We start from the raw sequence: 25,265 nt of genomic DNA, 5'->3' as shown, positions 1-25,265 counted from the left end.
CCCGCTTTCAAAGGCCGTACATCCGCAGTATCGAGTCCACGATACTCAGGCAGCGGTAAATCCCTCGAAGGCGCCATGTCGTCGTCTCTAACCTCGTAGTCTGGAGTCACTGTTTGTATCTCTCCGTATCTCTGCGTACCACAAAACCCCTTCTCCACGCTCACCTCGCAGCTCTTGCTCGACCGGCTCTTCGCAGTGCAGTAAACAAAGTCCGAGGTATGCTTAGTCCAGGTCAAATGTTTCTTCTTCGTGAGTAGCGATTTGAGGTTCAAGTTCCAGCGTTCCTGAGCTCTCGTTTTGCCCTCGTTTTGTGCGCGACCATAAGTGACATGCGCGAAAGCACGCCGAATCACGCAATCCGCAACGCCATCTTGCGCCTTTGGCCGCGCACATTGGTGCCGACGGCGCAGACGGCGGTGCTATGCGTTGAAACACACTCCCCACTCACCGCCAGTTAGTCTACACGCTGTTCTCGAGTGCTCAGTGAATGGTGCGTTGCTTGTCGGTCGGTGGGCTGACGGCTGCGATGCTGCTGATTGGTTACCTGAAGGGTGGAGAGTGGGTTGTGTCTCATAATCATCTGTGGAAAGAATCGCGGATGTGCGCACTGTGTAGCATTCACAGAAGGTAAGGCGATATCGTTATACGTTGTCGTTCGAAGTGAATACCTTGTGACTGACTCTGTGTGGTGTTCTGCGGACCTGGACAACAACCGCAGACTTCAACAACACGAGAAGCGGACCTCCGCCATGAAACGCCGAGACACAGGAGTCGCTGTGCGTGATCGCAGGACTTCACGCGAATCGGCAACAGATGATTGAAAGACGGAGATCAAATTCCGTTCAAATGGGTATCACGGTAAAAACACCCCAAGCCATCCTATCCACACCCCTCCCACCACCCCCCACCAACCCCACCAAACCCCTGAACCCCCGTACAACCACTCCACCACGCTCACGACATAATCTTCGTAAACGCCAGCCTATGCAGGCGCTGGTACCCCATCGGCGCATCCTCCGCAACCGGCACCTCGTACCCATACTCCTCGATACAACAGTCGAAGGGCCGGTTGTCGAGCCTGTTATCGCCCGGCGGCAGCGGGAGATCGCAACTGCGGGCGCGCAGCTGGTCCTTCAGCTCGGCGAGGTTGCCCCAGAGGATGAAGAGCCGCTCGCGTAGCTGTGCGAGGGCGGGCGGGTCGGCGGTCAGGCTGGGTGTGTCAGTGCGGGCGGGGCGGGGGAAGGGACGGGACTCACTCTCGTGCGTGAGGCAGGCCGAGGTACTGCGCCGAGTCGTTGTTGACGAGGACGCGGAGTTGCTGCGGGACGGTGTCGCGCGGGACGTGTGCGTCTTCGAGGAGCAGCACGAAGCCCCATTCCCAGCGGTCCTTCTTGGAGCAGGGCGTCCAGTTGGGGTCGTGCAGGGAGTGCGTGAAGTACTCTAGCTCCGGCGGGAAGAAGTCGACTGCGCGGACACGGGCTCGGTGCTTGCTGTTGACAAAGGGCAGGGTGAGCGGGTTGTGTTTTGTGGCGGTCTTTGTCTGCAAGAAAGGGTTGTTGATGATCTCAGATATCGTAGAGCACTGTTTTTCAGGGAATCCGGCGCGGACTGACATGTTAGCTACGTACTGAGCCCAGTTGTGATGACCTACTGTTCCGATTGACTCCACTGCGCTCAGCTTCCCAGCCCTCTTCCTTCTCCTCAATCGCTTTGAGCTCAGCCTCTTTCTGCTGACGTTGTCTCTGTCTTTTCTCGGCCTTCCTCCGTGCAGATGCTTTTGCAGACGCCTTTTTGGGGACATTGGCGAGGTGGACGGTCCGCTGGGTCAAACGTTGCTGCTCGTAAGCGTGTTTGCGCTGCTTTATAGCTTCTATCGCCGCAGTGTCCGAGAGCTTGCGCACGTCAACCTGGTCCGGTTTTTTTTGGTCTTTGTGCATTGAGCCTTCGAGCACGTTGCGTGGGGAGAACTTGGTGTACACATTCTTCAAAAAGACAAAGTCGCCGTTCTTAAGATGGTCCCGCGCCCACGCAGCGTGAGCATCGTAGAGTCGCACCTCCAGCGTCACTTGCCCAAACGGGCCGGGCCACTCGCGCTTGAAGACCATGTCAGGATCTCGGTCTGGGTCTGCGTACAGGTAGAGAAGCTTGTTGGTCGTGTAGTCTGTGACCTTGAGCTCGACGGTGCCATAGTTGGAGTAGTAGATGTTCAAGACCTCGGCTTTGATGTCGGAGTACTTGTCGAACGTCAGGTCCTGGATCAGAGCTTCCTTGCGCTTGCTGGTGCTCAGCGAAGCGGTAGAAGCATGCTCCTGGAGGGCCCGGGCGGAGCTGGATGACGAATGTTTCAAGGCCAGAACGGCTCTTTCCTCTGCTGCGGAGGGTTCTCTCGCGCCAACGGTGGCTTCGTAGGGCAGATGGTTTCTCCCCCCCAGCATGTAGGCCTGGCTGAACTCGGGCACGGGGATCTTGGCTGCGGGGAAGACGAGCACGGCGCTGGCAGGGTTGCTCACGCAGTCACTGCGGGTATTCCATACACTCAGCTTGAAGTTGCGCAGAATGACCACGTCGCCGGGGCCGGCAATCTTGGGCAGACTGGCCTGGGACGGCTTGAAGACGCGACAGCTCAGGCTGGAGCTGCCGCCAACGGAGCCGGCAGAGAAGTCGTCCTGGATGGTAAAGTTCAGGGCCCAGTCTGTGCCTCTGGTCCTGCTTGGATGCTGCAGGTCCACGACGACGCCCAGCAGGTTGAGGCCCGGGACTCCCGGCCGGACGTCCTTGACGGCGGTGAAGCCAGGCAGGCCCGACATGGCGGCGGCTCGATTGTCATCAGACGCGTGAAAGACTGCACCCGCCGCAAACGCACAATGGACTGCTCTGCGCTGCGGTCACATGCGTGGCGCTGGGCACAAAGGCGCTGCTGCGAATGGCGGCGCTAGCGTCGGGCGCGCTTTGCCGTTTCGGCGGCCGCCTTTTCACCTTGCCCCACGCAGCGGACGACGAAAGTGCCTTTTAATCTCCTGCAAACAAACACTGCCACTGCTGCCTCCCACGCAGACTCTCCCGCCGTCACACCCGTCGCCGCAGACATGGCTGACAAGTACATCCCCGAGCACCGCCGCACGACGTTCAAGGCGAAGAGCGCCTTCAAGCCTGACGAGCTCCGCCGCCGCCGCGAGGAGCAGCAGGTCGAGATCCGCCGGGCGAAGCGCGAGGAGAACCTCGCAAAGCGCCGCGGCATTGGCGGCGGCGCCGACCGGCCCGGCGCCTCGCTGGGCGCTGCGCCAGACAGCGACGACGAGGGCGGCAACATCGAGGGGCAGGTGTGTATGACCCCCGCCACGGCGGCGCTGTGCTAACGCGCCCAGCTCAACGAGGAGCTGCCGCAGATGGTCAAGGGCGTCTTCTCGGAGCAGATCGACGAGCAGATCCAGGCCACGACCAAGTTCCGCAAGCTGCTGTCCAAGGAGCGCAACCCGCCCATCGAGCGCGTCATCGAGACGGGCGTCGTGAGCCGCTTCGTCGAGTTCCTGCGCTCGCCCCACACGCTCGTGCAGTTCGAGGCCGCCTGGGCCCTGACCAACATCGCCTCGGGCTCGGCCCAGCAGACGCAGGTGGTCATCGAGGCCGGCGCCGTGCCCATCTTCGTCGAGCTGCTCAGCAGCCACGAGCCGGATGTGCGCGAGCAGGCCGTGTGGGCCCTGGGCAACATCGCCGGCGACAGCCCCGCCTGCCGCGACTTTGTGCTTGCGGCTGGTGCCCTGCGCCCGCTGCTGGCCCTGCTGGGCGACAGCCGCAAGCTGAGCATGCTGCGCAACGCCACCTGGACCCTCAGCAACTTCTGCCGTGGCAAGACGCCGCAGCCCGACTGGCAGACAGTAGGTTTTCCTGTCATGCACTGCCATACACCCCCACTAACGTCCCCAGATCCAGCCCGCCCTGCCCGTGCTCGCCAAGCTCGTCTACTCGCTCGACGACGAGGTCCTCATCGACGCCTGCTGGGCCATCTCCTACCTGTCCGACGGCTCCAACGACAAGATCCAGGCCGTCATCGAGGCCGGCATCCCGCGCCGCCTCGTCGAGCTGCTGATGCACGCCTCCACCTCGGTCCAGACCCCTGCGCTGCGCTCCGTCGGCAACATCGTTACGGGCGATGACGTCCAGACCCAGGTCATCATCAACTGCGGCGCCCTGCCCGCCCTGCTCTCGCTGCTCAGCTCCACCAAGGACGGCATCCGCAAGGAGGCCTGCTGGACCATCTCCAACGTCACCGCCGGCAACTCCACCCAGATCCAGGCCGTCGTCGACGCCAACATCATCCCCCCGCTGATCCACCTGCTGCAGAACGGCGACTTCAAGACCCGCAAGGAGGCCTGCTGGGCCATCTCCAACGCCACCAGCGGTGGTCTGCAGAAGCCCGCCCAGATCCGCTACCTCGTCCAGAGCGGCTGCATCAAGCCGCTGTGCGACCTGCTCGCCTGCCCCGACAACAAGATCATCCAGGTCGCTCTTGACGGGCTTGAGAACATCCTCAAGGTCGGCGAGATGGACAAGGAGGCTGCCGCCGACGGCGCCGGCGAGCAGATCAACCGCTACGCCCTCTTCATCGAGGAGGTCGGCGGCATGGAGAAGATCCACGAGTGCCAGAACAACGCCAACGAGGAGATCTACATGAAGGCCTACAACATCATCGAGAAGTACTTCTCCGACGAGGAGGGCGACGCCGAGAACATGGCCGAGACCAACCCCGCCGTCAACCAGGAGGGCCACTTCGGCTTCGGCGCCGGCAACCAGGCGCAGCAGCCGCAGCAGAACTTCAACTTCGCCAACGGCGGCGACTCGATGGACATGTGAGCGGCTGAGTCACTTCACCCCTGCCCGTCCACGCACGTCTGAGTGCTCCCCTGCGCAAGCGAGCCGTAAGAGTTGCCCTGTCAGGCCAGTCTGCCAGAGCCCAACTAGATGACGATCACGCACGATTGATACACGACTTTTGGAAAGTTACGAGAAACGCGCCCACGGGAGTCGGCCATTCGTCGCAATACCCAGTCTCCCCTTCCTCCCCTCTGTTTTTACACAGCATCGAAAGATTCACCGTCTTGTAACCCCACCATGTTTACTATCCGCATCATATCCCAGGCGTTGCGATTTGCTTATCTCTATTGTAAGGTCGATGGGCAAGAATGGTCAGGTTGGCTGGGTCTGTCTGGCGGCTGCACCGCAAGCGAACAGATAACTAAGAGGCACAGCCTGCGTGCCCAACATGTGTAGCAGCTATCCGCTGTGTGATACCGAATGCATCGGTTTTGAAAGTCTTGTCATGTGCATCGTGGTGTTTGTGATTGGCTGTGTGTCAGCACGTGAGGACCCACGTCATCGGCCATGGTAGGCACCCCGCAAGTCGCCCCGGTGCTAGACTTTGACGTCGGGTGTGTCGCGTGAGCTTGGCTTTGTGTATATTGTTTGTGAGCTCTCCTGCAGCAGCTTGACGCAATGTTTGTACTTTGATAAACAGATTTGCACCATGTCTTGGTCCGATGGCGCCATACCGCCCTGACTCCTGACTCTACAGAATGCAGTGTTCGATACATGCCCACACTACCCACGTTATCTCCCAGTATCTACAGTCCCCAGCATACACAGCACCTAGAGGTGACCACGCACCTAGAGGTGATTAAGCACCACCACCATGTGTCGGTTTATGGTCAGCCATCCGCAAGCACGACAGTGGCCCAGACTCACAAGCCGCAGGTGTACAAGGGCAAGGACGAGATCCTCCTCTCGGAGCTGATCCTCAACCCCTCACACTCGATCCTCACCCAGTCCTTCGACTCGCGCCTGCGCCTCGTAAGCCCTCTCCCACCCTCCCCTCCCGCCCAACTCACACCCCCACAGGACCGCCGCCGCCCGCACAACGGCGACGGCTTCGGCATCGGCTACTACACATCCCCCTCGCTCGGCCCCGAACCCTGCGTCTTCACCTCCACGATCCCGGCCTGGAACTGCATCAACCTGTCGCGGCTCGCGTCGAAAACCACCTCCTCGCTGCTCTTCGCCCACGTGCGCGCGACCACCGAGGGCAACCTGAGCGAGCAGAACTGCCACCCCTTCGCGTACAAGCGGCTGCTGTTCATGCACAACGGGGGCGTCGGGTGCTTCAAGCAAATCAAGCGGCGGCTCGCGCTGAGTCTGGGCGAGCAGTGGTTCACCCTCGTGCAGGGCTCGACGGACTCGGAGTGGGCGTTTGCGCTGTTCCTGGACGCGCTGGATAAGGCGGGTGTGTCGCCCGACGCCGACCCGGGGCCGGGCGGGTTCGGGCACGCGGTGCTGCGGCGCGCGATCTTGGTGACGATTGAGCGCATCAACGGGTTCATCCGCGACGTGGTGGGCGAGGCGAATATGGGGAATGAGGATAGTAGGAGTCTGCTGAATTTCGCGGTTACGGATGGCGAGAGCGTGGTGTGCACGCGCTACGTCAGCTCGGCGACGGACGAGGCTGCGAGTCTGTTTTTCTCCAGCGGGACGAGCTGGAAGCAGCAGGACGCGCCAGGGACGGATGTCGAGGCCGGGGAGCGCAACTACGTGATGGAGCGGCGCGACAAGGGGTCGGACATCGTGCTTGTGGCCAGCGAGCCGCTGACATTTGAGCGCGGTGTGTAGCCCCCATCAGCCCTTCATCAGCCTTTCAACATCTCGACGTACCCCGCTAATACCATCTAGATAACTGGGTAACAGTCCCCACAAACAGCACCCTCACCATATCCGCCCAAACCGTCATGATCCACCCCATCATCGACGCCTTCTACTCCCCCAACCCCGCCCACGCGCGCTCCGCCGGCTTCGCGCAGGCCAAAGGGCAGACGGTTACGGGGCCTGATAAGCGCGTGTTGGTTGAGAAGACGGTGGAGAGCGGACTGGGCAGCGGGCTGGGCAGCGGGCTGGGTAGTGGGCTGGGGAGTCCGGGGTGTTCGAGGGGGGTAGGGGGGGTGGAGGATGTGGTTGGGGGTGCGATAAGGAGGTTGAGGGTGGAGTGAGGGCGGAGCGGATAGGGAGGCGAGAGCGAGAGCGAGGGCGAGAGTGGAGGGAGGGCGGAGCGATGAGCGGAGCGATGAGCGGAGCGATGAGGGACGGGAACAGCAGTGACGATGAGTGATGATGGGGGGTGACGAGGGGAGGTGTTCCATACCCGTCCCGTCCGCCCCCTCGCATCTGCACTTTTTGTTGTTTTGCAGCGAAATAGAAGGGTTAGGGTAGAATGGCAGCTACGGAATACCAAAGTACCAGAATGTAAGAAAAAAACAAAACAATATCAATATCAATATGGTAGATTCTGAATACGTCTCCCGCGAGCATCGTAAGAGGATTTTGAAGGGAAAGCAAGGACCCGTTGAGGACGTGGTGTGATGTGATGGGATGTGATAGTGAGATAGTAGTAGTGAGATAATGTGATGGTAGGATAGTAGGCATGGTAGGATTCAAACACATACCGTTGCTCAGCGAGTGCTGGTACGTTGTGGGTCGGCGTTGGTGAGCGTTGGTGATTGTTTGCTGCTCACTGCCCACTATTTGCTGTTCACTGTTTGCTGCTCACTGTCCACTGTCCACTGTCCACTGTCCACGCCCCTTTCCTTCCTACCCTTTATTGTCTTTGTCTCGCGTCTGCTTTCGTCTGCTTTCGTCTGCTTTGATAGCTAAGTGTTTAAGGTCGTGGTGGTGATGAGGGTAGGTAGGGAGTAGCGGGTAGATGGAGATGGGTAGATGGAGATGGGTAGATGGAGATGGGTAGATGGAGATGGGTAGATGGAGATGGATAGGTGGAGATGGATAGATGGTCATCGGTGAGCAATGACAGCAGTACATAAAGCAACGAGCAGAGCGCAGAACGAGACGGCACGATGACAGGATGCACGCTCGCGGGTAGCACAACGTGTCGGCACGTCAGCGTTGAGCTTCGTCGGTACTGCCTCAGTCCCAGTGTCTATATTAGTATTGAGGCGACGGCGTGGCACGGGGGGATCCCGCGGCCTCAAACACCACGGCATAGTGCACCCCATCACGGAGTAGTTGTGCTGCACGCATACAACGCCCCTGGACACTGACGAGCGTTTCGGGAGCACGGCGCGAAACAACACAGCACATGGATTAACTACAAAGGACCACAAACGAGAGTCTGATACGCACATGCACACGCACAATTTCTCGACCGCCCGCACAGCCTGCGTTTCTCACTGGCACAGCGTCGCCACGCTCGTGTACTGCTTGCCTACCGCTGCGGCACCGCGCTGCATCGCGCTCTGCCCAGGCACCGCAGCCACCGTGTCGTGTCGTGTCTCCGGGCCGTGGGGGCGAGGCAGAGACACAAGCGCGTCGAAGCCGACGCGCTGCTGTTGCAAAAAGAACACGGAGGGGTGCCATAACGACCGGGACCCGGCGCCGCGACTCGACGATCAGGGCGGCACGGCACGAAAGCGGAGAAGGCAGCAACAACCGTACTCAAATCCATCAATCCCCTCAGGCCTTGGGCCCCTCCTCACCCCCCGCTTCCCCCGCCGCCTCCTCCAGCGCAGACGTCTTGTACACCGCCTTCCCCTTCGCCGAACGCCCCTTGTTCGTCGTGAGCATGTTCTTGTACTCGGCATCCGCCTTCTTCTTATCGACCACCTCGTACGACTTGTCCATCAGCCCGCCGTAGCGCTTAATCACGCTGTCGCAGAAATCGAGCCACGCGGCGTCGAGAATCGCGCGGCCGGATGCTTTCTCGTCGGCGGTCAGGCAGCTGTACTCCAGACTCCAACGCGCGAGCTGCTTCCAGCCGAAGAGCGTCATACTCGGGGCGCCGACCATGATCTGGTAGAATTCGTGGGGCATGGTGTTGCTGGGGGTGTTAGTTTGGGATATAGCAAGGGGGGGGGGGGGATGCGTACCCGAAGAGAGAGGGGTTGTCGCTGTTGACGGTGCAGGGAATACCTGCAGCTAGGAGCTCAGGGAATGGGTGTTCTTTTATGTTGCGGCACAGGTGCAGCAGTTCGTTTGAGATGGGGCACAGCTCGACGCAGATACCAGACCCGGGTTTATCGGCTTGCCGCTTGTAGTACTTCTCGACCAGATAGGGGTGCTTCATCAGCGCGAAGCCGTGGCCGATGCGCTTGGATCCAAGTAGGGCCGCGTCGTACAGATTCGAGTTCTTTGGGTCACTGGAGCCGCCGGTGTCGAGGAGTGTCTCGCCGGCGTGGAACAGGAAAGGAATTTCGATATTTTTGCTGTCGCAGGTCTTCTTGAAAGCAAGCAGCTCGACTCGATAGAAACCGATGTGGTTCGGGCGATCTTCTGCACCCACAAGATCGAATCCTGGGCTGTCAGCGAGAGTCTGCGCCAAACCTTATTAAAACTTACCGCATATAAGATCGGGAAACTGCAACTTCAGCTCAATACATTGCTTCATTTCCTCCTGCATCATCTTCTTCGGTATAGATCGTGGTGTGCAGTATATGATCTTCAGGCCGAAGGGGAACTTATCCAACATGTTCTCTTTCTTAAGCTCCTGCTTCTTTTCCTCGACTGCTGCAAGAATAAGTTTCATCTGTTCAGCATTCGTAATTGGGGTCCGGCCGTCATCACTTGGGATGGACTTGTCAAGCAACATAGGCCTGAGCTCAGCGTACATGACCTTTTCTTTGATCATTCGGTCAATGGCGTTACCGATGTACCACTTGTATACACTTTCGTAATTGAGTAGGCCTTTAAAGCATCGTGTTGCTTGATTGAACCTGGCCCAGACTCTGTCAAGTGGTTAGCACAACGACTTCTAACGATGCATTTATAACTTGCCCGTTCACAGTCTGGTCAGGCCCATAGGCTTCTGTTTCGCTAAGGACCATTTTCGACTTCAGCCATACTTCTGCGCGGTTCAATTTGACAGCAGGAGATGCTCCACAACACCGCGCGTCATCTTCGGGCTCTGGGGGTTGATGGAACACCGGCTCGTCGTGATTGTCATGGTGGCCTTCCGAGAAGTGCTCATCGAAGCCAGTTTGAAAGTCACTCCATTTCATCCATACTTTGAACTTCATTTCTTCCTGTCTCCAATTGGTAGCAGTTCCAGGATAATCGGGTTTGAAAATGTCGACTCCTTCTTGGACCTGCTCAGGATCCATAACATTGAAGACGATCTCTGTCTCTTGGAGGTCTTCTTCTTTCAGCAATGGCCGAATACTGCGAATGTACATAGTGGGCATATAACGGGCCTTGTACAGCAACTGCTCAGGATGCAGTTCAGAGTTGAAGTGCAAGTGCAGAAGCGCGCCTTTGGGTACGAGATTGGCAATCTCAAACAGCTTGCTTCTCTCATTGATGCGTTTCTTGTTCGTGAGAAATTGCCCTCCCATGTCGAGCGTGTTCTTGCCAGGGATTGCTTCGGACGGCAGATTCCCAAAGACGAATTCACGCTCATAATTCCGAACAGCTTGTACTATAGCGGCAGCTTTGATCTCTTTCTGGTATGACTCGGATGCTGGATCTGGTCTTGCGCTACGATCCCAGGCGTTCTTGTCCTCCGCATCCAGAAGTTCCTCATGACGAGTTAAGTACTTTTTGTTACTCTCATCGTCTTCTAGCGCAGCATCGAACTCGGCCCTAGCTGATGCCTTGTGGGACTCTACGTCCCCTGAATTTACCTCCATGACAGGTATCATGGGAACCGGTTTGCGGTTGTTTGCTAAAGGGCTTAACGCTCTTCGCTTCTTCCTTGGAGAGTCAGCTACCATCGCGATCGGCTTGTTAGGGTCGTCTGAAGACCTGCGCCTCTCACGTACAGGTCTGGATGAAGTCAGCGTCTTGGCAGAAGTATTGATAGAACGCGCGGCTTCGCGGCGGAGTGGAAGAACTTACAAGGTTGGAATACAACTTTTCCACCACGGCGTGTGGGATTTCTCAGAGTCACTGGGAAGTTTGGAATCAGCGGGCATGTCGTTACCGGTATGTCATGCCGGTGAAGCAGGCTTCGATTGTGTAGATCCAATCGCCGGATGCACGTTACACAAGTATATGCTATTGCGACCTTGACCGGTCTGACAGCGACTCAGTGACAACTTCAGATGATGATCGGTGTTGACTCCTGAATGTTCACGAATCTACCCTTTCCGTGTGGCTGTGGCCCAGACCGAGATTTTGCAAATGAAGTCTACCCAGGCGAAGTGTAAGGCGGTTCAATCTTAGCCCACTTCGATACGCTGTTCGGCCTAGTGGAGAGTCAGTACGATTCTCAGAAATGATCGTTGTTGTAAGAGTAAGAGGCGGCAGGACTGCGGGGACTGCGCCTTCCCTAGTGTTCCATGATATGTAGTAAGGCTGATTTGAATCACAAGACTGGAGCCTGGCAGCGTGACTCTGCTGGCAGACAGCTGTCGCAACTTGCAGCAAACAATGTGAATACAGATGACATTGATTTCAGACCTTGCGTATCATCAAGAAGATGTCTTGCGACCGTTCAAGACAACAAACACAATACTAGCAACAAACAGCAAGGCCGTCGCGTGCTTGCCATTAGGCTGGGAAGGAAATCGCACCCACGTACATCAACACACTTATTTCGTGGCCGTTTGCTCCTTCTCTTGGTACTTAAAGTCCATGCGACGATAATTCTGAAGTGTTCTCGGGCACACTTAGGCCGTGCGCATACCTGATGATACTTGTTGTTTCACGTGTCGCCAGCCTGGCGCGTGCAGCCGCGATGTTGTTCGGTCAATCGACGGCGATCAGGAAGCTTGAGCTGCTCCACAGTCGAGGCGCAGCGTTTCAATACACGCGGGAGGTCACAACGACGAGCGGGTCTGTGTCAAAGATGATGTTTGATGTGAAATGCTAAGCCGGACACCCTCGTGTCTGCTCGAAGAGGCTGTGCAGCGCCAAATCCTGGGGCCTGGCGATGTCAGCCTTCCTGCCCCTCACTTCAAATCTCAGCCTGAGGCACTCAGACGGTCCAATGAACGCCGCCGCAGGCTTTCACCATCGAGGCTGTGAAGCGCCCCAATTCCCGTGCTTCGCGAATGGGGCTGGAGCACCTGATTGCCGCTCACCGGACCAGCTCTGGATTCTGCTTGGTTTTTGGTGTTCTCTCTATGATGCACCCAGGGGATGGTAACGACGTACAGCGGCCTTTTGGCCCCCAATTCTGGATATTGTTGAGCTACCCACACCACTGATCTGCGCCCATGCATTCGTAACCTCTCGTTTGAGCCTCATCTGGGCATTTGGTGGTTTGCCGCTATATAGGATACCCAGCCACATCCGTGCAGCGCGTATCCACCCGTGTTTCTCTCCCGCACCGTTCTGCCCTGAGTCTTCTTCCAGTATCGGCCCTGTACTCATAGTCTGCCTAAGCCGTCGCGTACCAGGATGCATTGGCTCCAGACTGAGGACGATGGCACTTACAGCTTACAGTCGCTTCAACTGGACATCGTTGGTTTTCTTGCTATTCTCGGTGAGGGTTCCGTGCTCGCCAACGCCCAGGTGTCTACACTCTCAAAATGGATCTTCCTTCCACGATTGATCCCAGCTCCCCAAGCCCTCATGCGCCCGACGCGGCCGCTAGACCTCGAGCCTGTTCGTGGTGATGTGTCGGGTGTGTGGTCAGGCAATGATAGGGACCATGTCAATCATATTGGCAACATTATTTGGTGAGTGATCCCTGCTTCACGATACTAGCGCTGTCAGACCTTCGGTCCCAAACTACACGCTCGTAAAGTTTAGGCATCTTGATCAGTGAGAGTTGAGGCGGGCTATGGCACTAACAAGCATGAAGCGATTCCAACAATTTACCACGACACTCCGTTCGAGTTGTGACTATCGCACGCGTCACTGATGATCCTATCAAGGCCAAGCCTTACGGGCCTCTTACCTATGTTGCAATACTTGGCTTCGCACTTTCAGCAATGCTATTGGGATTGTCCATATATCTACGTGACGGCATGTCTATTATTGCAACCGCACTCCTTTCGTTCTTATCCAGTCTCATTGGCTTGGGCAATTTCTGGTACCTCCGACTCCCGAAACGCAAGCCCGCAGAAGAAAAGCCAGAAGTAACGCGAAAATGGACTTTTTACCCGTCAAAAAGTAAGAAAAGAAATAAGAACATTGAGATGAAAGACCGCAAGATCAACTCGGCTGAAGAGGGAACGGGAGCCAAGATGGAGGACAAGGTGCCTGATGGCGATGTTGTCATCAGATACCCGAAAGGTAATTTCCTAATCGTGCGCTGCCATGAGGATGTGGCGCGTGAGCTATACTTCGCACCAGAAGAGATCGAATACCTTATCGAAGATGCTTGGATATATCGCCTCCTTAGCCTTGTCGGCACCATGATGCTCATGGGCGGGGTCATTTGTCTCGCCAACGCCAGGATCGAAAGCCAACTCGCATGGGCCGGTTCCTACATGTTGCTTGGATCTGCTTACTGGATTGTTGCTGCGCTTCCTGGTAAAGTGCACTGGGACACATCATGCTACAAGGTGACGTCCGAGGCACTGTCGGATTACGAGATGCATACAAAAGGACGCTTTCTCTCCTCCATCAGGAAAGAATATCCCTACTCAAAAAGCAAATCATTCACGGAGGCTCTGTGGAAAGCAATCGTGGCTAGCAAGGACGCAACATGGGTTCGCAGAGGCGACCATTGCCCGGAAACGAAAGCCTGGGACGACTGGCTATCCGAGGCAAAGAACTGCAGCCGGGACTATTCAATGCTGGAGGAGAAAGAAAAGAAAGAACACGAAAGGAAGAACGGTTTGACTATTTGGGAGATCCCTCCTTGGAATCCATCGGTGTATTTCCAGTCCTTGATGAGGGCTGAAGACCAGAGAAAGGAGCAAGCGAAGAAAGAGCGAGCGGCGCAAAGTGTACGAGCGACCAGCGTTAGGCGAGAAGCTATAGGTGCTGTGGATTCTGCATAGCGTAGCATTGGATTGGACATGACATTACGATTGCGACATACGGCACGGATTACGGTTGGATATGGACACGCACTACGCATAGCATCTTTGAGCGATCTCGACTTGTTGTACAGCTAGCATCTATTTGTTTTTGCCCTGCAGCGCGCATCATGTATCATCACATATATCACTACTGCAAGCGTCCGGAGCTTTAAGCTTGAGCTCTTGACTTCTCCCTCTTCGGGCGGGTCCCCTGGCTACCTTACAAGAATTCCTTCTCGTGATATCAGCACAGTGTCGTGTATGACGCGGAATGTAGCTCGACCAAGGGCATCACATGAGCATCCAAGTCCGTGCAAGGCAGACAGCTCATCGACACTGGCCTCCAGAAGCATATTGAGAGCGTAACGCCATCTTGCATCGCCACTCAAGTAGCGCTTTTCCACCGTTGCTCGTACTCCACCTTCTTTCGTACAACCTCCCTCAGCCACTTCTCCAGATTCTGGCTCTGCACAGCCCCATCGATCTCCATACTATCGCCAAGACTCACACCACCCTGGCCTTCCTCCTTACAGCACACCTCCTCAGCCATCTCGCAGGCCTCCTCCCACTCATCGTAGCTAAACTTGCCGTCGCTCTCGTTCAGCAACATCCGCCTATCCCCACTGAACGCAAAAACATGTGTCGACCTGATTGGCTTGGCGCGCAGCAACTCGTTCGCGGTGGGACTCAACAGCGGTGTCGAGTTCTTCATTGTTGAGGAAGGGTATGCAACAAGGACGCTCGTTAGCGTTGTGGAGAGTGGTATCGAGGCAGACAGTAGAGCCAAGAAGGCTGTGTGGAGTAGATGTGGGAGGACTGTGAGGCTGGTGTTTACGCCCGTCGTTGTGTCTTCTTCTGGCAAGCTGCGTACTTGTAGTGTGATTTGAACGAGAGTGCGGGGAATCTGGCGCGTGAGGATTATGGAGCGTAGGGTGTTGTGAAGTAGGGTTTCGAGGTGGCGTTCGCGCGGTGCTGGGAGTTGTCAGGTGGGTTTTGCTGTGGCCGTGACAGGTAATGCTTACTTCCAACACCCGCAGAAGGCCTTACATTGACCTCCAGTGTGGCCTCTTCTGGCTGTTCGTCGCGGCGCTGCACTTCGATTGGACCATTGACCGCGCCAATAATGGAGTAGCCGTTGTATGTGTATGTGGCAGAGCCATCAGCGCGGTTTAGATGTGTGAGAACGACTTCTGGCGCGACCATTTTGTACGTTTTGTGTATTGTCTTGTGTTTCGCGCTCAATCGCGAAAATGAGATCACCACCAAATGCGACCAGGATCCAAAAATTGGGTGGGGCAGCAAGCTCGGGGCAGCAAAGGGCAGGAGCGCTGGGGCCGAGGTGCTGGATGCTGCATCACCACCAGCGCGCCAGCCTCCATAATCATTGCTAACGCGACTCAATTTTACGCTCTTAAGACTTCATTAGAATCGCTGAATTCCTCTTACAGCATATATTGCGTCAGTACTGTTGAATAATACACATCATGGCAGGCCCCTCGCGCGGCGCAACGAAGCGTCTCATGACCGAGCTCCAGACCTACCAGAAGGATCCAAATGACGAGCTTCTTGACCTCGGGCCAGCAGATGAAGACATGATGCACTGGAGAGCAGTTCTGAAAGGCGTAGAAGGCACAGCATACGAAGGTATACCCACCCCAGATTCTGCTCAGCGCACTACTGCAAAGAGACTCGAACACCTATTCTGACTTAACACAGGCGGTACATGGCTTCTCGACATCCATATCCCTCCTTCCTACCCCAACTCCCCTCCTACCGTGCGCTTCGTGACGCCCATCTGCCACCCAAATGTCGACTTCAAGACCGGCGAGATCTGCCTCGATCTGCTCAAGACGAGCTGGACTCCTGCGTACACCATCGCGACGACCATGACGAGCATACATCAGCTATTGACCAGTGCCGAGCCGGATAGTCCGCTGAATGTGGATATCGCGCAGCTATTCAGGCAAGGCGATTATGTGGGCGCCGAGGCGCTCATCAGATTCTACACTCAGACGGAGAGATATACTGGGAGGGGTAGGTAATCGAGGGCCAATGTGGATTGGCATGGCGAATTTCAATCTGGGCTTACGCAAGTACATGTGATCCCACTTGCAAGGCATCAAGTTGGTCTTGCGCAGTGCTCAAGAGAAGCACTAGGTCGGAGAACCTGATCTTGAGTATGGAGGAATCGAGTCGGCAGCCTGAGACGGTGTTCTGTCACGACATGATTGTTATTTGAGTTGTGCGCATTGTAAGCGTATATGATATCACAAAGCTTCACTGAAGGGTTGAGACTCATGGACATGTGACATGGTCGTGCAACTCGATTCGAGAGCATGAGCGGTGTCGAAACGAAACACAAGACTACTCGGACCACTTCTATTTGCTCTATTACTCACAAGCCGCTTCGCCAGCCTACGCGCGAGGCTGGCTGAGTAGAGACACGTTCCTTCTTGTCTACGCCAGCCTACAGTTCTGGCGCAAGGCACCCTCGTTTCGGTACACTTGTCGCACGACCAATGCCAGATAGACAGCCTTGTTCTCGATCGACGCACTTCACACTTCTGTGTAGTCGTACGCTATGATCGCCTTCTGCCATCTAGACTTCAGCCTCATTATTCGGGCGGGAGCTAGTCACCTGCAGGTATTGGCGCTATGGCCAGCTCCCAGGCGGGCGCCAGCCCCGGCTCTGTCTCCAAGCTCTGGGCTTCGATTACAGGACGGAATGGCACGATTCCGGAGTTCTAATATTGGGAGAGTGTGGGAGGGGCGTCGCGGTGAATTCGGGTAGATTGATATGTCAGGCGCTAATATTGGCATGTATGGTTCAACGCAAAGTCATGTCCATGGCACATCCCTTTGTCCGCAGCCAGCCACACAAAACTAAGATAGAGTGGTTCAATACATGCATGACTTTTGTCTGTGCTGCATGGTTGTGATGTCTGTAGCATGCCAGATCGCGCAGTGACGCATCCTGAATGACTGCATGCCTGTCCCCACCCACAATCCACTACCTCAGCTACTAAGTGGACCGCCACCACTAAGCTTGATTACTACTGCTTGGTTTCGACTCGCACTCATCAGCATTATGCTAAGCGGTCCTGCGTCATGTTCGAACCGTTGATGTCCACCGAGTTCATGCAAACAAAGCATGTGTCGTAAGGGTCCGCAAGAGGGATCGAGGTGTGGACTCTTGTACGTGGCATTGAGATAATATATTTGAAATCCGAGATCATTAGGGTTCAGCCGCCGGTCACGTTCCAGTGTGATCGTCGCCAGCCGTTCGTCGACGTTGTCATGGTACCGTAGAGAACAGCCTCGCCCTGCGGAGTTCCACTTTTCGGGACGAGACTGGTGTAGGATGTGGAGTGTCGTCCTTCAACAGTTGTAACAGGTGTTCCAGAAGATTCACACCGATGTGAAGGAGCTGGCAGAGGGTAGTACATAGGATCGTACGGTCCTGGCAACGCTTGTGGTGGTGATATCCATGGATGAACTGGCTTCTCGGTCTTTTCAAGAATTTCCTGCTTGAGAGAATATAAGCGACTGTTGTGATCGCTTTCCCATTGATTCTGACACATCGCAGAGTCTTGTCTCTCAAGCGTTGGCTTAGAAAATGGCTTCTCTGGAGAATCCACTTTAGTGCCGACATTCCGGCTCTTTTTTTGTAAAAGGTAGGCGACGGCACACGACGCGACAACTACAGTGGTAAGAACGACCAGCTGAAGTAGCCGGCTCTCTTTAGATTTCGAGACAAGTTCTCCAGCATATTGATATGCCGTAGTATTATGAAGAGGTGGCATGGTGACAGGTAGAACAAAAAATAATGGAAAGCTTAGAAGCTTTAGTACAATTGAGCGCTTAGGCAAGACGATGTCGTGAGCTGCAGACATCCGAAGCTGTTCACCAGTCAATATGGTGTGCAGGAGGGAATACGCCATATTCATAGAACTTACATGGAAGCACGGGAGGGCCGTTGGCATAAGCACTAAGGTGGAACACTCAGTTTGTGTCAGTGAATAATAAAGCGTGCGTATTCCTGGTCTTAAGATCGGCGCAGGGATACTGTGGTTGATATATTGAAAACGGATTCCATGTCAAGAAGGAGCAGAGCGCCGGCTCCAGTATATGAAGCTACGACAACAGTTTGGTGGCACCCTAGCCATCGGTCTAAGAATGTACCCGCAGCTACCACGGCGGACCATTAGCAGAAACAGGGCCTCCATCGTAGTACACTCGTGCTGATGACGGCGAGGTAGTTTGCGTTGCTATGATCGACAGGCAAAGATTCGTGTTCCTCAGCTGCAACGACTCGCGCCCTTAGTAGCATTGCAGCCGTAGCCTACTAGGGTAGGCAAGGTGTGGTCGGTTTCAGCAGCTTAACCAGTACCCGTAAGTCTTGGTAGCGCGATGGGGAGCGTGTTCAGCTGAAGACCGCGCGATGGCGTCGAATGTGGCTTGAGTGGACACAGGGCACAGACCAATTTGTCTAGGACGTCCTGGTTCACAACTGCCAACGGCGAGCTGGCTTCAGCGCATCTAGCGGAACAACCATCCGCCACTAATCATCATTTTCCGATCTGGAGAGCCTGAAAACTTGTATCTTCGCTTCCTGGGACGCGTGACGCATCGGTATCGACAGCCTCAGCTTCTCAGTGGGCGCCAACCGAGCCTTCCGCACACGCATTGCTCACGGAGGGGCACGTCTCGAGGGTTCGAATGATTTCGAAATCTACACTTCGACCATAACACGCATGAGATACGGTGAGCATTGAGCGCTTCCGCATGTCATTTCCCTTTGTGCGAGGATTTCGCCGTAAAGACAGGTTTGGTTCAGAGCTTCTACAAGGCTATGCTTCCCACATGAATTTCCTCGCACTGCAACTCCAGTACATACGCGAAAATGGCTTGCGTGGCTGCCTTGTTCCAAGCTCATTGATCCCGCGACCAAGATTACCCTCGGAGCAGGTCAAGTCCACGTGAGCCTGGTGTCGCGATTCCAAGTCGGATCGTACCTGGAGGTGCAGGGGCTAGCGAAATCCGACATCTTTAGCGACCGTTGGCGATCAGTTGGGCCTGGATACCGAATCATGGACGCTGCAAGCTGGGAGCCTCGCCAGCGACTCCAAGTTGGCTTTGCTGATGGCACGCCGCCTTCGCAAAAGACGATTTCTGGTTCGTTGGACGCAAATAACGTGCGCCTATCTCACCAACGAGCTTTTATCCACATTGCGTTCGTTTCGCGATCAGAGCTACGATCGCTCAATTGGACCCTATTCACCTCGTCTGCGAGCTAGCTCGGGGCAAAGACTCTCAAGTCAGGAGTACGGGCTTCGCGATAATTTGCCTCCACGGGCTCACCGAGACGAGTAAACGTGGGACCCTGGGCCTTCACCTCGATGACCTATCGAGCCTCTCGACGAGAAGCAAGTCTTCCCGAGCGATCTTCATGCTCATTTCCCAATTTTTCTGCGCATGTCAATCATTTCTCGATACGCGTAAACACCATGCCGCTAAATACGTCCTTCCCCGGACGATCCGGACACGCCGCTCATAAGGCTGATATCTTAGATCTAGGGACCACAATTCTGCCGTCACGTGCTTAGAGGAGCTTGTCTTCAGGCTCCTCAGCCTAGTCCGATGAGCAAGGGCTGGACCTGTACAACATCGCTCTATTGGTATAGCGATGGATGGGTACATTAAAGGTCGACTCCCTACATCTCCAGGCACCCAGACTGTTGGTCGTCAGCTCAAGCGACCCGCTCTCTCATGTCAGGGACGGCGACTCCGTGACATACATCACGTGAGTCGCCACATACACTCCAAGATCTACTTTCCACATCCGGTAATTAATCTTGCTTTTCTGGTGCACGCCTTAAAACCATCGATCGCCTCGAGCTAAACTCTTTCTTCGCGAAGAACAATTTCCCACGATTCGAGTCTGAATCGTTGCATGAAGGAATCGGAATTGGTGCACAGCCACAACTAGTCCTGGTAGGTACGTGGCGGTCATCGTCAGCATAGCACCTCACTCTGTCCCCAGTGCTCGGGTGTCGCACAGGACCGGTCAGGTTCCTAGCGCTGCTGGGTGGATTCACCGGTTGCAAGTGCTGCGCCTTGCTGATGGGTGATGATGCCGCTGATGCAGTGGTGCCGAACAACGGGCATAAGTGCTGCCTGGAAAGTCGCATATAATCTTATAGTCAATATTTAGTGATGATGCGAGCACATCCGGGACTCCCGTCTGTCCACGTGCTGAGTGTTGGCACATGGAGTTAGTACCGGCGGACCTGTATTCGAGGCTGTATTACATCTCCAGACTACCTTGTTACTACATACGGAACGCGTTGTATGCTAAGATGGTACGCGATCACACAACCAATGCTAAGTCATCTCCGGGAATAGAATTCACTCACGCATTACATAACGTCCTATGTGAAGTTGAAGTTACTGAAGCCAGCCACATCCATCGGAAGCCCGAAATGAGCACTTCTAATGCTCTACCTGGACTTCCCCAGCCGGTGTCACGCTACCCCATCGCAGTGACAAATAATGAGACTCTAGTTTAGGAAATCCTGTGGCAGCGCGTAGCAAACGTACAGCGCTACTACAGACCAACACTGTAAAACACTACCACAAACCACTATCAAAGGGATCAACTCGTCGTCAGCGTCTTGCATGGCACCGACGAGCTACAACTACACCGAGAGTCTGCGACCATTAGTCTTTGGCGCGCAGGGACTGACCACCAGGAAGTGAGCACCAGGACTATCTCGCGGGAAGAGTGGGTGCCGCTGCTTGACGCATGGCCCCGTTTCGTTGCTGAACAACCCAGCAGTGTGGTCGTCGCTTGTACATGTACACACACTGCCTCACGACTGCTCACGGCGATAATGGGGTGCTGTGTATGGTGGACGGTAAACAGTGAACAGTGAACAGCAAACCGTAAACGGTAAACAGCAAACAGTAAATGGTGAACGGTAAACGGTAAACAGTAAACGGTAAACAGCAAACCGTCCCCCCCCCCCCCCCCCCCCCCCCCCCAAACTACACCACCATCCACCATCTCGACCTCAAAACCCGCGCTCAGAGTCCCAGCACATCGCCCCCCGTCTCCTCCCCTTCTCACCCGCCCACTTGCGCCGCGCACACCCACGCCTTCCCTCGTTGTCGCGCAGTGCCTCCACGGACCGCGCGCCATCGGGCCCCACGCACTGCCGCTCGGCCAGGATACGGACCTTTTTACCGCAGCGCGGCTCCGCGGGGCCCACGACCGGAGGTCCCGGGCGCTCGAGGGTATGGCCGGCCAGCGCACCGACGCGCTGGCGGCGGAAGGCGACGAGGTCGAGGAGCGCGATGCGGGGCCGTGTACACGCTCGAACTCCACATCCGCCTCCAAACCCCCCTTGCGCGTCCATATCCCACTGCTGCGTCCTGCTGCGCGCGCAGGCTCCGTCACGCTCGCCTTCTGCACTGCATTCGCCGTCCGCGACGAGCACGCACGCGTCGCCTACTGCCCACCGGATGCCCGCTGCGTCGACGACTAGCACGCCCTGGGTCACGAGCGCCGGTATCAGGGACTCGGGGAGGTGTATCAGGGCGTTGCGGCGCGCTTCAAGGTAGTGTGCGTGCGGGGGCCAGTGCCAGGGCGTGGGTAGGGGGCGGAGGGAGGCCAGGAGCTCGGCGGGGTCGAGGGCGAGGGCGAGGGCGAGGGTGTGCGGGATGGAGGGGAGGAGAGCGGAGAGGTGGGTTAGGGTTGCTGCGTCGGTGTCTGCGGTGGTGAGGGGGGGTTCGGGCGGGGAGTCAAGGAGCGTGGTATCAAGGCTGGTGTGTTGTGCGGTGCTGAGATGCGGCGTGCGCGTGACGTGCAGCGCCTGGCGCCACCACGAGTGGACTGCGTTCGGGCGGCGGGCGAGGAACGTGCTGATGGGCGAATGGGGGTCGTCGCGCGGGGCGTAGAAGTGCAGTGCGCAGGAGGTGCGGGGCTGGAGGAGCGTGATGGTGCGTTCGGGGTCGTGGTAGAGACAGTGCAGTTCGCCGTCGGAGCAGGCTTCGAGGTCGAGGAAGCGCATGCCGAGACACAGACGAGTCGGGGGATGCACGTGGGGATATGGGGGGCATGGTGGGGTGGTTTGGAGGGTATTTGTGGATTGGGAGGTGATGGAAGAACTACAGCCATCACCTTTGGACCTTGCTGCCACGTTGACCCTTTCACACCGTGATTGTGGTGTCGCCCGTCAGCGCTGTCAGTTGGTCGACACTAGGCTCTGTGACTCTGTCGTCCAGCGCATAATCCCTGACCCACACGCCTGTCTCGCCTTCTTTACTCCTCCACCCGGCGCCTCTATGCCTCAGCAACCCCACCATCTCTTCAACGTCGTCAGTCAGTGTCTTGCTCGTACAGTCCCTACTCCTGAACTCTGCACCGTCGCCGAAGTCGAAGACGCCCAGGTAGCTAGCAATGACCTTGTAACTCTCATTCCACTCGAGCCAGATGTCGCTGGACTGAGCTCTACCCATGCCTGTGCGATACGAGGGGCCCAGCAGGTCGTTTTCAGGTCCAGGTGCCAGTTGAAAAGTGACGTTCCGCAGCGTGGGTATGCGGTGAAGAGCGCGTATGATGCTTGTGACGTTCGTTGCGAAGGGAAACACACCAGTGAAGCTGAAGGATGTGATGTTGCAACACGATTCGACCTCCTTAGCCAGGCGCATAAGAAGCAGGTAGAGGATCTTGGGGGACTGCTTGAGGTGGTATTCGTACGTGCTGTACGCAGTGATGGAGGATCCTTCGTTATATGCAATGTGTGACCATGGTCGGCGGTGAATGAGCGCCGAATCCCAAGGCCGGCAATCCGACTTCATGTGTTCGAGTCTCGGAGATTCCTGAGTCAGCTCGATGTAGTGCATTTTCATTTCGAAGGCCCATGTGTCGGAGCTCTGCATCTGCGTGTCGAGAAGGCCGGCAAGAGTCGCTGGAGGAGCGGCTACAACGACACGGCTCGGTTCGAGACAGGTGAAGATCTGCTCCCATATCTCGGCGACTGCTCGAGCCAAGGGGGCATCGGCCGTGGAAACATGGCGGAGCCCGTACTCTATATCGGTATGCACTACTATGCTCTTTATGTGCTGCTTGAGCTGGTACTTCGAAACAACGCGGCTGAAGTCTGTGAAATTGCTGTTGATATGCGGTAACCACAAGATTGTTGGCGATGATTTCAGAAACTCGTCACCGTCCTGGATCTTACACAGGTTGATAAGAATGTCGTCGAACGACGGATCAAAAGCGAAGGCAGAGCTGCTCTTGAACTTGCTGCGCATCTTGGTGTAGATCATGAACTCGTGGTTGCTCAGTGTAGATAGCTGGCCCTGCATGTTTTCGATGAGTCGAGCATCCAGTGGGACCCATTGCGGCTTTGGATCGAGAGACACCCTGACGGTCTTGAACAAGATCGGAACAACGACCTTTCTCAAACGCCATGATACTCGGGACAAGTCTTTCAGAGGAGTGCAGTCTGAGTTCGTCAGCTCCGCTGAGGGTTCGTGGGCGAATTTGGCAATTGATGGGGCTTCGATGTCGAGGTGTGTTGCGATCTGGATTAAAAGCTCATTAGGAAGTGTGTGTAAGCCGATGGGCTGATTGTCTGTCATTATCAATAATTACACGAATAATGAAAGATTTCAAGTGGTATTAAAGTGCGTGTCTTAAGGTGTGAGGTGATCTTTGGACTGCGGGGATGGAGTTGATGAGGTGGAGTTGAGATGAGCTAGGATGGAGCTGCGATACGTCATCCCTGCAGCAATCTATCACTGGTCACTACATGTTAGTATTATTGAAAACACCTATTGCAAATGCAGGCGGATTAGAGAGTAATATATCGATACAATCTATCGTTGATACTTAGACCGATACTAACATCGATAATAGGGTATCTTCGCCATTGTCAATGCTCATGTTGAGCTATTCATCTCTTAACAGAGAGAACAAGCACAACCCGCACTACATCGACTCACTAGAACCCAGCCCTTACAGCACCCTCCAACCACGCAACACCCGCCATAACGCCATCCACAATCCTCACTCTCCGCCCCTCCTCCTCCCCCAGCTCCTCAACACACGCCTCCCTCACCATCTGATCCATCCCCGCCATCCCCGCACACCCCAAACAAACCGCCCCTACACTCCCCTTCCTCAGCAGCCGTTTAACCGCATCCTTCATCTTCTGCCTCACCTCCTCCGCCGGCGCATCATGCAAATCCGTCGCATTCAGCCCCGTGGTCTCGACGCCTGCAAACCGCTTCCCCGCATCCTCTCCCGTGCCGAGGAATTGCACCGTAGCTTCTGTGAGAATGTCCTCCCACACCTTGCCCGTGCTGACGATGCCGAACTTCTCGTCCGGGTGGATCGCCTGCAGACTCGCGCCCACACTCGCCTCGAAGATGCCGGTGACGGGCTTGCGGGATGCTTTGATCGCGGGCTCCTCTTTCAGCAGCGGCACGAGGGGGTGCTGCGAGTAGCAGGCGACGAGGAAGGCGTCGTAGCGGTCGAGCAGCGGGCGCAGGGTGGGCAGGCAGTGTTTCACGGACTCGCGGGCGTCGTCTTCGTTGTTGATGCTCTTGACGCCGTCGGGGGCGGTGAAGTAGGCGTGCGTTGTCTAGCTGGGATTAGTTGCGTGGACGCGGTGGTGAGCGGTGTTGATTAACGTCTGAGAACTGCAGGGCGTCGACCAGTGGCTTGAGGCCATCGGTCATCGACACCGTCGAGTTGGGGTTGATGATCAGGATGGAGCGCATCTTGCTGTACCGGGGGTTTCGGCCTTGTCGGTATTCACCCATGAGGTTTATCTGGAGCTTTGCTGTGCATTGTGACGCTACCCCCGCCATATGGACATTTTACGCGTGATGGGAAAATTAGTGGAGATTAGGCTAGGTGGCTGCGACCAGGGTTTTGTTTTACGCGACGGCGATGACATCATACGCGCCTACGCGCCGGCACGACCAGTTTCAACATCTATTGCTTGATGGCCTAGATGCGGCCATATGAGGCTGTTACTTGCAGATGTCGTAATGTCTCATAAGATCATCAAGAGATTGTCAAGTCACGAGCGGCTAGGGAATTAATATGTCGAAGTTGATGGGTTGGTATAAACTACAGAGTATGAGGGAGTTGATGCTAATGCACGTCTTCTCATGATGAAAGACATCATGATACTGAGCATGATTGAGGCGTACTCGGTCACACGAGGATGACGGTAGCCCTGCCCATGGCGCTCCAATATCAAGCGGTATCCCATGCGAACGCCC

The 25,265-nt window shown here is 55.9% G+C and overlaps 11 protein-coding genes across 11 annotated transcripts; 4 read left to right on the top strand and 7 right to left on the bottom strand.

The window, feature by feature from the left end:
- Positions 1–911: 911 nt before the first annotated feature.
- Positions 912–2,894, bottom strand: C7974DRAFT_384646 (uncharacterized protein). Its single transcript, XM_046140865.1, has 3 exons — positions 1,652–2,894; positions 1,257–1,608; positions 912–1,210 (listed from the first exon to the last, which is right to left on the bottom strand). Exons 1-3 carry the CDS (start codon positions 2,805–2,807, stop codon positions 955–957), a joined length of 1,764 nt encoding a protein of 587 aa, XP_046000983.1. The 5' UTR covers positions 2,808–2,894; the 3' UTR covers positions 912–954.
- On the top strand, positions 2,889–5,309 carry C7974DRAFT_350121 (armadillo-type protein). The gene is made up of 3 exons (XM_046139454.1): positions 2,889–3,320; positions 3,366–3,875; positions 3,925–5,309. Exons 1-3 carry the CDS (start codon positions 3,087–3,089, stop codon positions 4,849–4,851), a joined length of 1,671 nt encoding a protein of 556 aa, XP_046000982.1. The 5' UTR covers positions 2,889–3,086; the 3' UTR covers positions 4,852–5,309.
- An 85-nt stretch (positions 5,310–5,394) lies between these two features.
- On the top strand, positions 5,395–7,031 carry C7974DRAFT_420347 (nucleophile aminohydrolase; the record flags this gene model as incomplete). The annotated part of the gene is made up of 4 exons (XM_046144253.1): positions 5,395–5,701; positions 5,749–5,844; positions 5,893–6,649; positions 6,718–7,031. The coding sequence occupies exons 1-4, from the start codon at positions 5,687–5,689 to the stop codon at positions 7,029–7,031; spliced, it is 1,182 nt and encodes a 393-aa protein (XP_046000981.1). The 5' UTR covers positions 5,395–5,686.
- A 1,477-nt stretch (positions 7,032–8,508) lies between these two features.
- Positions 8,509–10,961, bottom strand: C7974DRAFT_301599 (uncharacterized protein; the record flags this gene model as incomplete). Its single annotated transcript, XM_046137859.1, has 5 exons — positions 8,509–8,872; positions 8,922–9,345; positions 9,391–9,776; positions 9,808–10,812; positions 10,885–10,961. 5 exons carry the CDS (start codon positions 10,959–10,961, stop codon positions 8,509–8,511), a joined length of 2,256 nt encoding a protein of 751 aa, XP_046000980.1.
- A 1,429-nt stretch (positions 10,962–12,390) lies between these two features.
- On the top strand, positions 12,391–13,943 carry C7974DRAFT_301350 (uncharacterized protein; the record flags this gene model as incomplete). Its single annotated transcript, XM_046137848.1, has 3 exons — positions 12,391–12,671; positions 12,797–13,073; positions 13,194–13,943. The coding sequence occupies 3 exons, from the start codon at positions 12,391–12,393 to the stop codon at positions 13,941–13,943; spliced, it is 1,308 nt and encodes a 435-aa protein (XP_046000979.1).
- A 203-nt stretch (positions 13,944–14,146) lies between these two features.
- C7974DRAFT_93213 (uncharacterized protein) lies at positions 14,147–15,202 on the bottom strand. Its single transcript, XM_046147541.1, has 2 exons — positions 14,987–15,202; positions 14,147–14,936 (listed from the first exon to the last, which is right to left on the bottom strand). Exons 1-2 carry the CDS (start codon positions 15,165–15,167, stop codon positions 14,350–14,352), a joined length of 768 nt encoding a protein of 255 aa, XP_046000978.1. The 5' UTR covers positions 15,168–15,202; the 3' UTR covers positions 14,147–14,349.
- Positions 15,203–15,325: 123 nt separating this feature from the next.
- Positions 15,326–16,045, top strand: C7974DRAFT_93176 (ubiquitin-conjugating enzyme/RWD-like protein). Its single transcript, XM_046147539.1, has 2 exons — positions 15,326–15,608; positions 15,681–16,045. The coding sequence occupies exons 1-2, from the start codon at positions 15,449–15,451 to the stop codon at positions 16,004–16,006; spliced, it is 486 nt and encodes a 161-aa protein (XP_046000977.1). The 5' UTR covers positions 15,326–15,448; the 3' UTR covers positions 16,007–16,045.
- A 935-nt stretch (positions 16,046–16,980) lies between these two features.
- C7974DRAFT_93188 (uncharacterized protein) lies at positions 16,981–18,321 on the bottom strand. Its single transcript, XM_046147540.1, has 2 exons — positions 17,921–18,321; positions 16,981–17,863 (listed from the first exon to the last, which is right to left on the bottom strand). Exons 1-2 carry the CDS (start codon positions 17,945–17,947, stop codon positions 17,207–17,209), a joined length of 684 nt encoding a protein of 227 aa, XP_046000976.1. The 5' UTR covers positions 17,948–18,321; the 3' UTR covers positions 16,981–17,206.
- A 2,716-nt stretch (positions 18,322–21,037) lies between these two features.
- C7974DRAFT_446280 (uncharacterized protein) lies at positions 21,038–22,036 on the bottom strand (the record flags this gene model as incomplete). The annotated part of the gene is made up of 1 exon (XM_046145591.1): positions 21,038–22,036. The coding sequence occupies one exon, from the start codon at positions 22,034–22,036 to the stop codon at positions 21,038–21,040; it is 999 nt and encodes a 332-aa protein (XP_046000975.1).
- C7974DRAFT_384628 (uncharacterized protein) lies at positions 21,712–23,704 on the bottom strand. Its single transcript, XM_046140864.1, has one exon. It carries the CDS (start codon positions 23,610–23,612, stop codon positions 22,176–22,178), a length of 1,437 nt encoding a protein of 478 aa, XP_046000974.1. The 5' UTR covers positions 23,613–23,704; the 3' UTR covers positions 21,712–22,175.
- A 270-nt stretch (positions 23,705–23,974) lies between these two features.
- On the bottom strand, positions 23,975–24,797 carry C7974DRAFT_430563 (hydantoin racemase-like protein; the record flags this gene model as incomplete). The annotated part of the gene is made up of 2 exons (XM_046144714.1): positions 23,975–24,616; positions 24,666–24,797. 2 exons carry the CDS (start codon positions 24,795–24,797, stop codon positions 23,975–23,977), a joined length of 774 nt encoding a protein of 257 aa, XP_046000973.1.
- Between the last annotated feature and the right edge of the window lie 468 nt (positions 24,798–25,265).

Source organism: Boeremia exigua (genome assembly GCF_020726555.1).
Source record: "Boeremia exigua strain MPI-SDFR-AT-0100 chromosome Unknown C7974scaffold_2, whole genome shotgun sequence".
In the NCBI taxonomy this organism is placed as follows: domain Eukaryota; kingdom Fungi; phylum Ascomycota; class Dothideomycetes; order Pleosporales; family Didymellaceae; genus Boeremia; species Boeremia exigua.
The sequence above is the reverse complement of the archived record's forward strand: the minus strand, read 5'-3'. Positions and strand labels throughout refer to the sequence as shown.

Coding starts and splice junctions, on each gene's coding strand:
- C7974DRAFT_384646 (XM_046140865.1), bottom strand. CDS start 2,807: ATGTCGGGCCTGCCTGGCTTCACCGCCGTCAAGGACGTCCGGCCGGGA. Junction 1,609..1,651: donor CAGTGGAGTCAATCGGAACA/GTAGGTCATCAC, acceptor CTAACATGTCAG/TCCGCGCCGGATTCCCTGAA. Junction 1,211..1,256: donor GGCCTGCCTCACGCACGAGA/GTGAGTCCCGTC, acceptor TGACACACCCAG/CCTGACCGCCGACCCGCCCG.
- C7974DRAFT_350121 (XM_046139454.1), top strand. CDS start 3,087: ATGGCTGACAAGTACATCCCCGAGCACCGCCGCACGACGTTCAAGGCG. Junction 3,321..3,365: donor GCGGCAACATCGAGGGGCAG/GTGTGTATGACC, acceptor TAACGCGCCCAG/CTCAACGAGGAGCTGCCGCA. Junction 3,876..3,924: donor CGCAGCCCGACTGGCAGACA/GTAGGTTTTCCT, acceptor TAACGTCCCCAG/ATCCAGCCCGCCCTGCCCGT.
- C7974DRAFT_93213 (XM_046147541.1), bottom strand. CDS start 15,167: ATGGTCGCGCCAGAAGTCGTTCTCACACATCTAAACCGCGCTGATGGC. Junction 14,937..14,986: donor GCCTTCTGCGGGTGTTGGAA/GTAAGCATTACC, acceptor GACAACTCCCAG/CACCGCGCGAACGCCACCTC.
- C7974DRAFT_93176 (XM_046147539.1), top strand. CDS start 15,449: ATGGCAGGCCCCTCGCGCGGCGCAACGAAGCGTCTCATGACCGAGCTC. Junction 15,609..15,680: donor AGAAGGCACAGCATACGAAG/GTATACCCACCC, acceptor GACTTAACACAG/GCGGTACATGGCTTCTCGAC.
- C7974DRAFT_93188 (XM_046147540.1), bottom strand. CDS start 17,947: ATGCCAACGGCCCTCCCGTGCTTCCAT. Junction 17,864..17,920: donor CGGCCCTCCCGTGCTTCCAT/GTAAGTTCTATG, acceptor ACTGGTGAACAG/CTTCGGATGTCTGCAGCTCA.
- C7974DRAFT_384628 (XM_046140864.1), bottom strand. CDS start 23,612: ATGACAGACAATCAGCCCATCGGCTTACACACACTTCCTAATGAGCTT.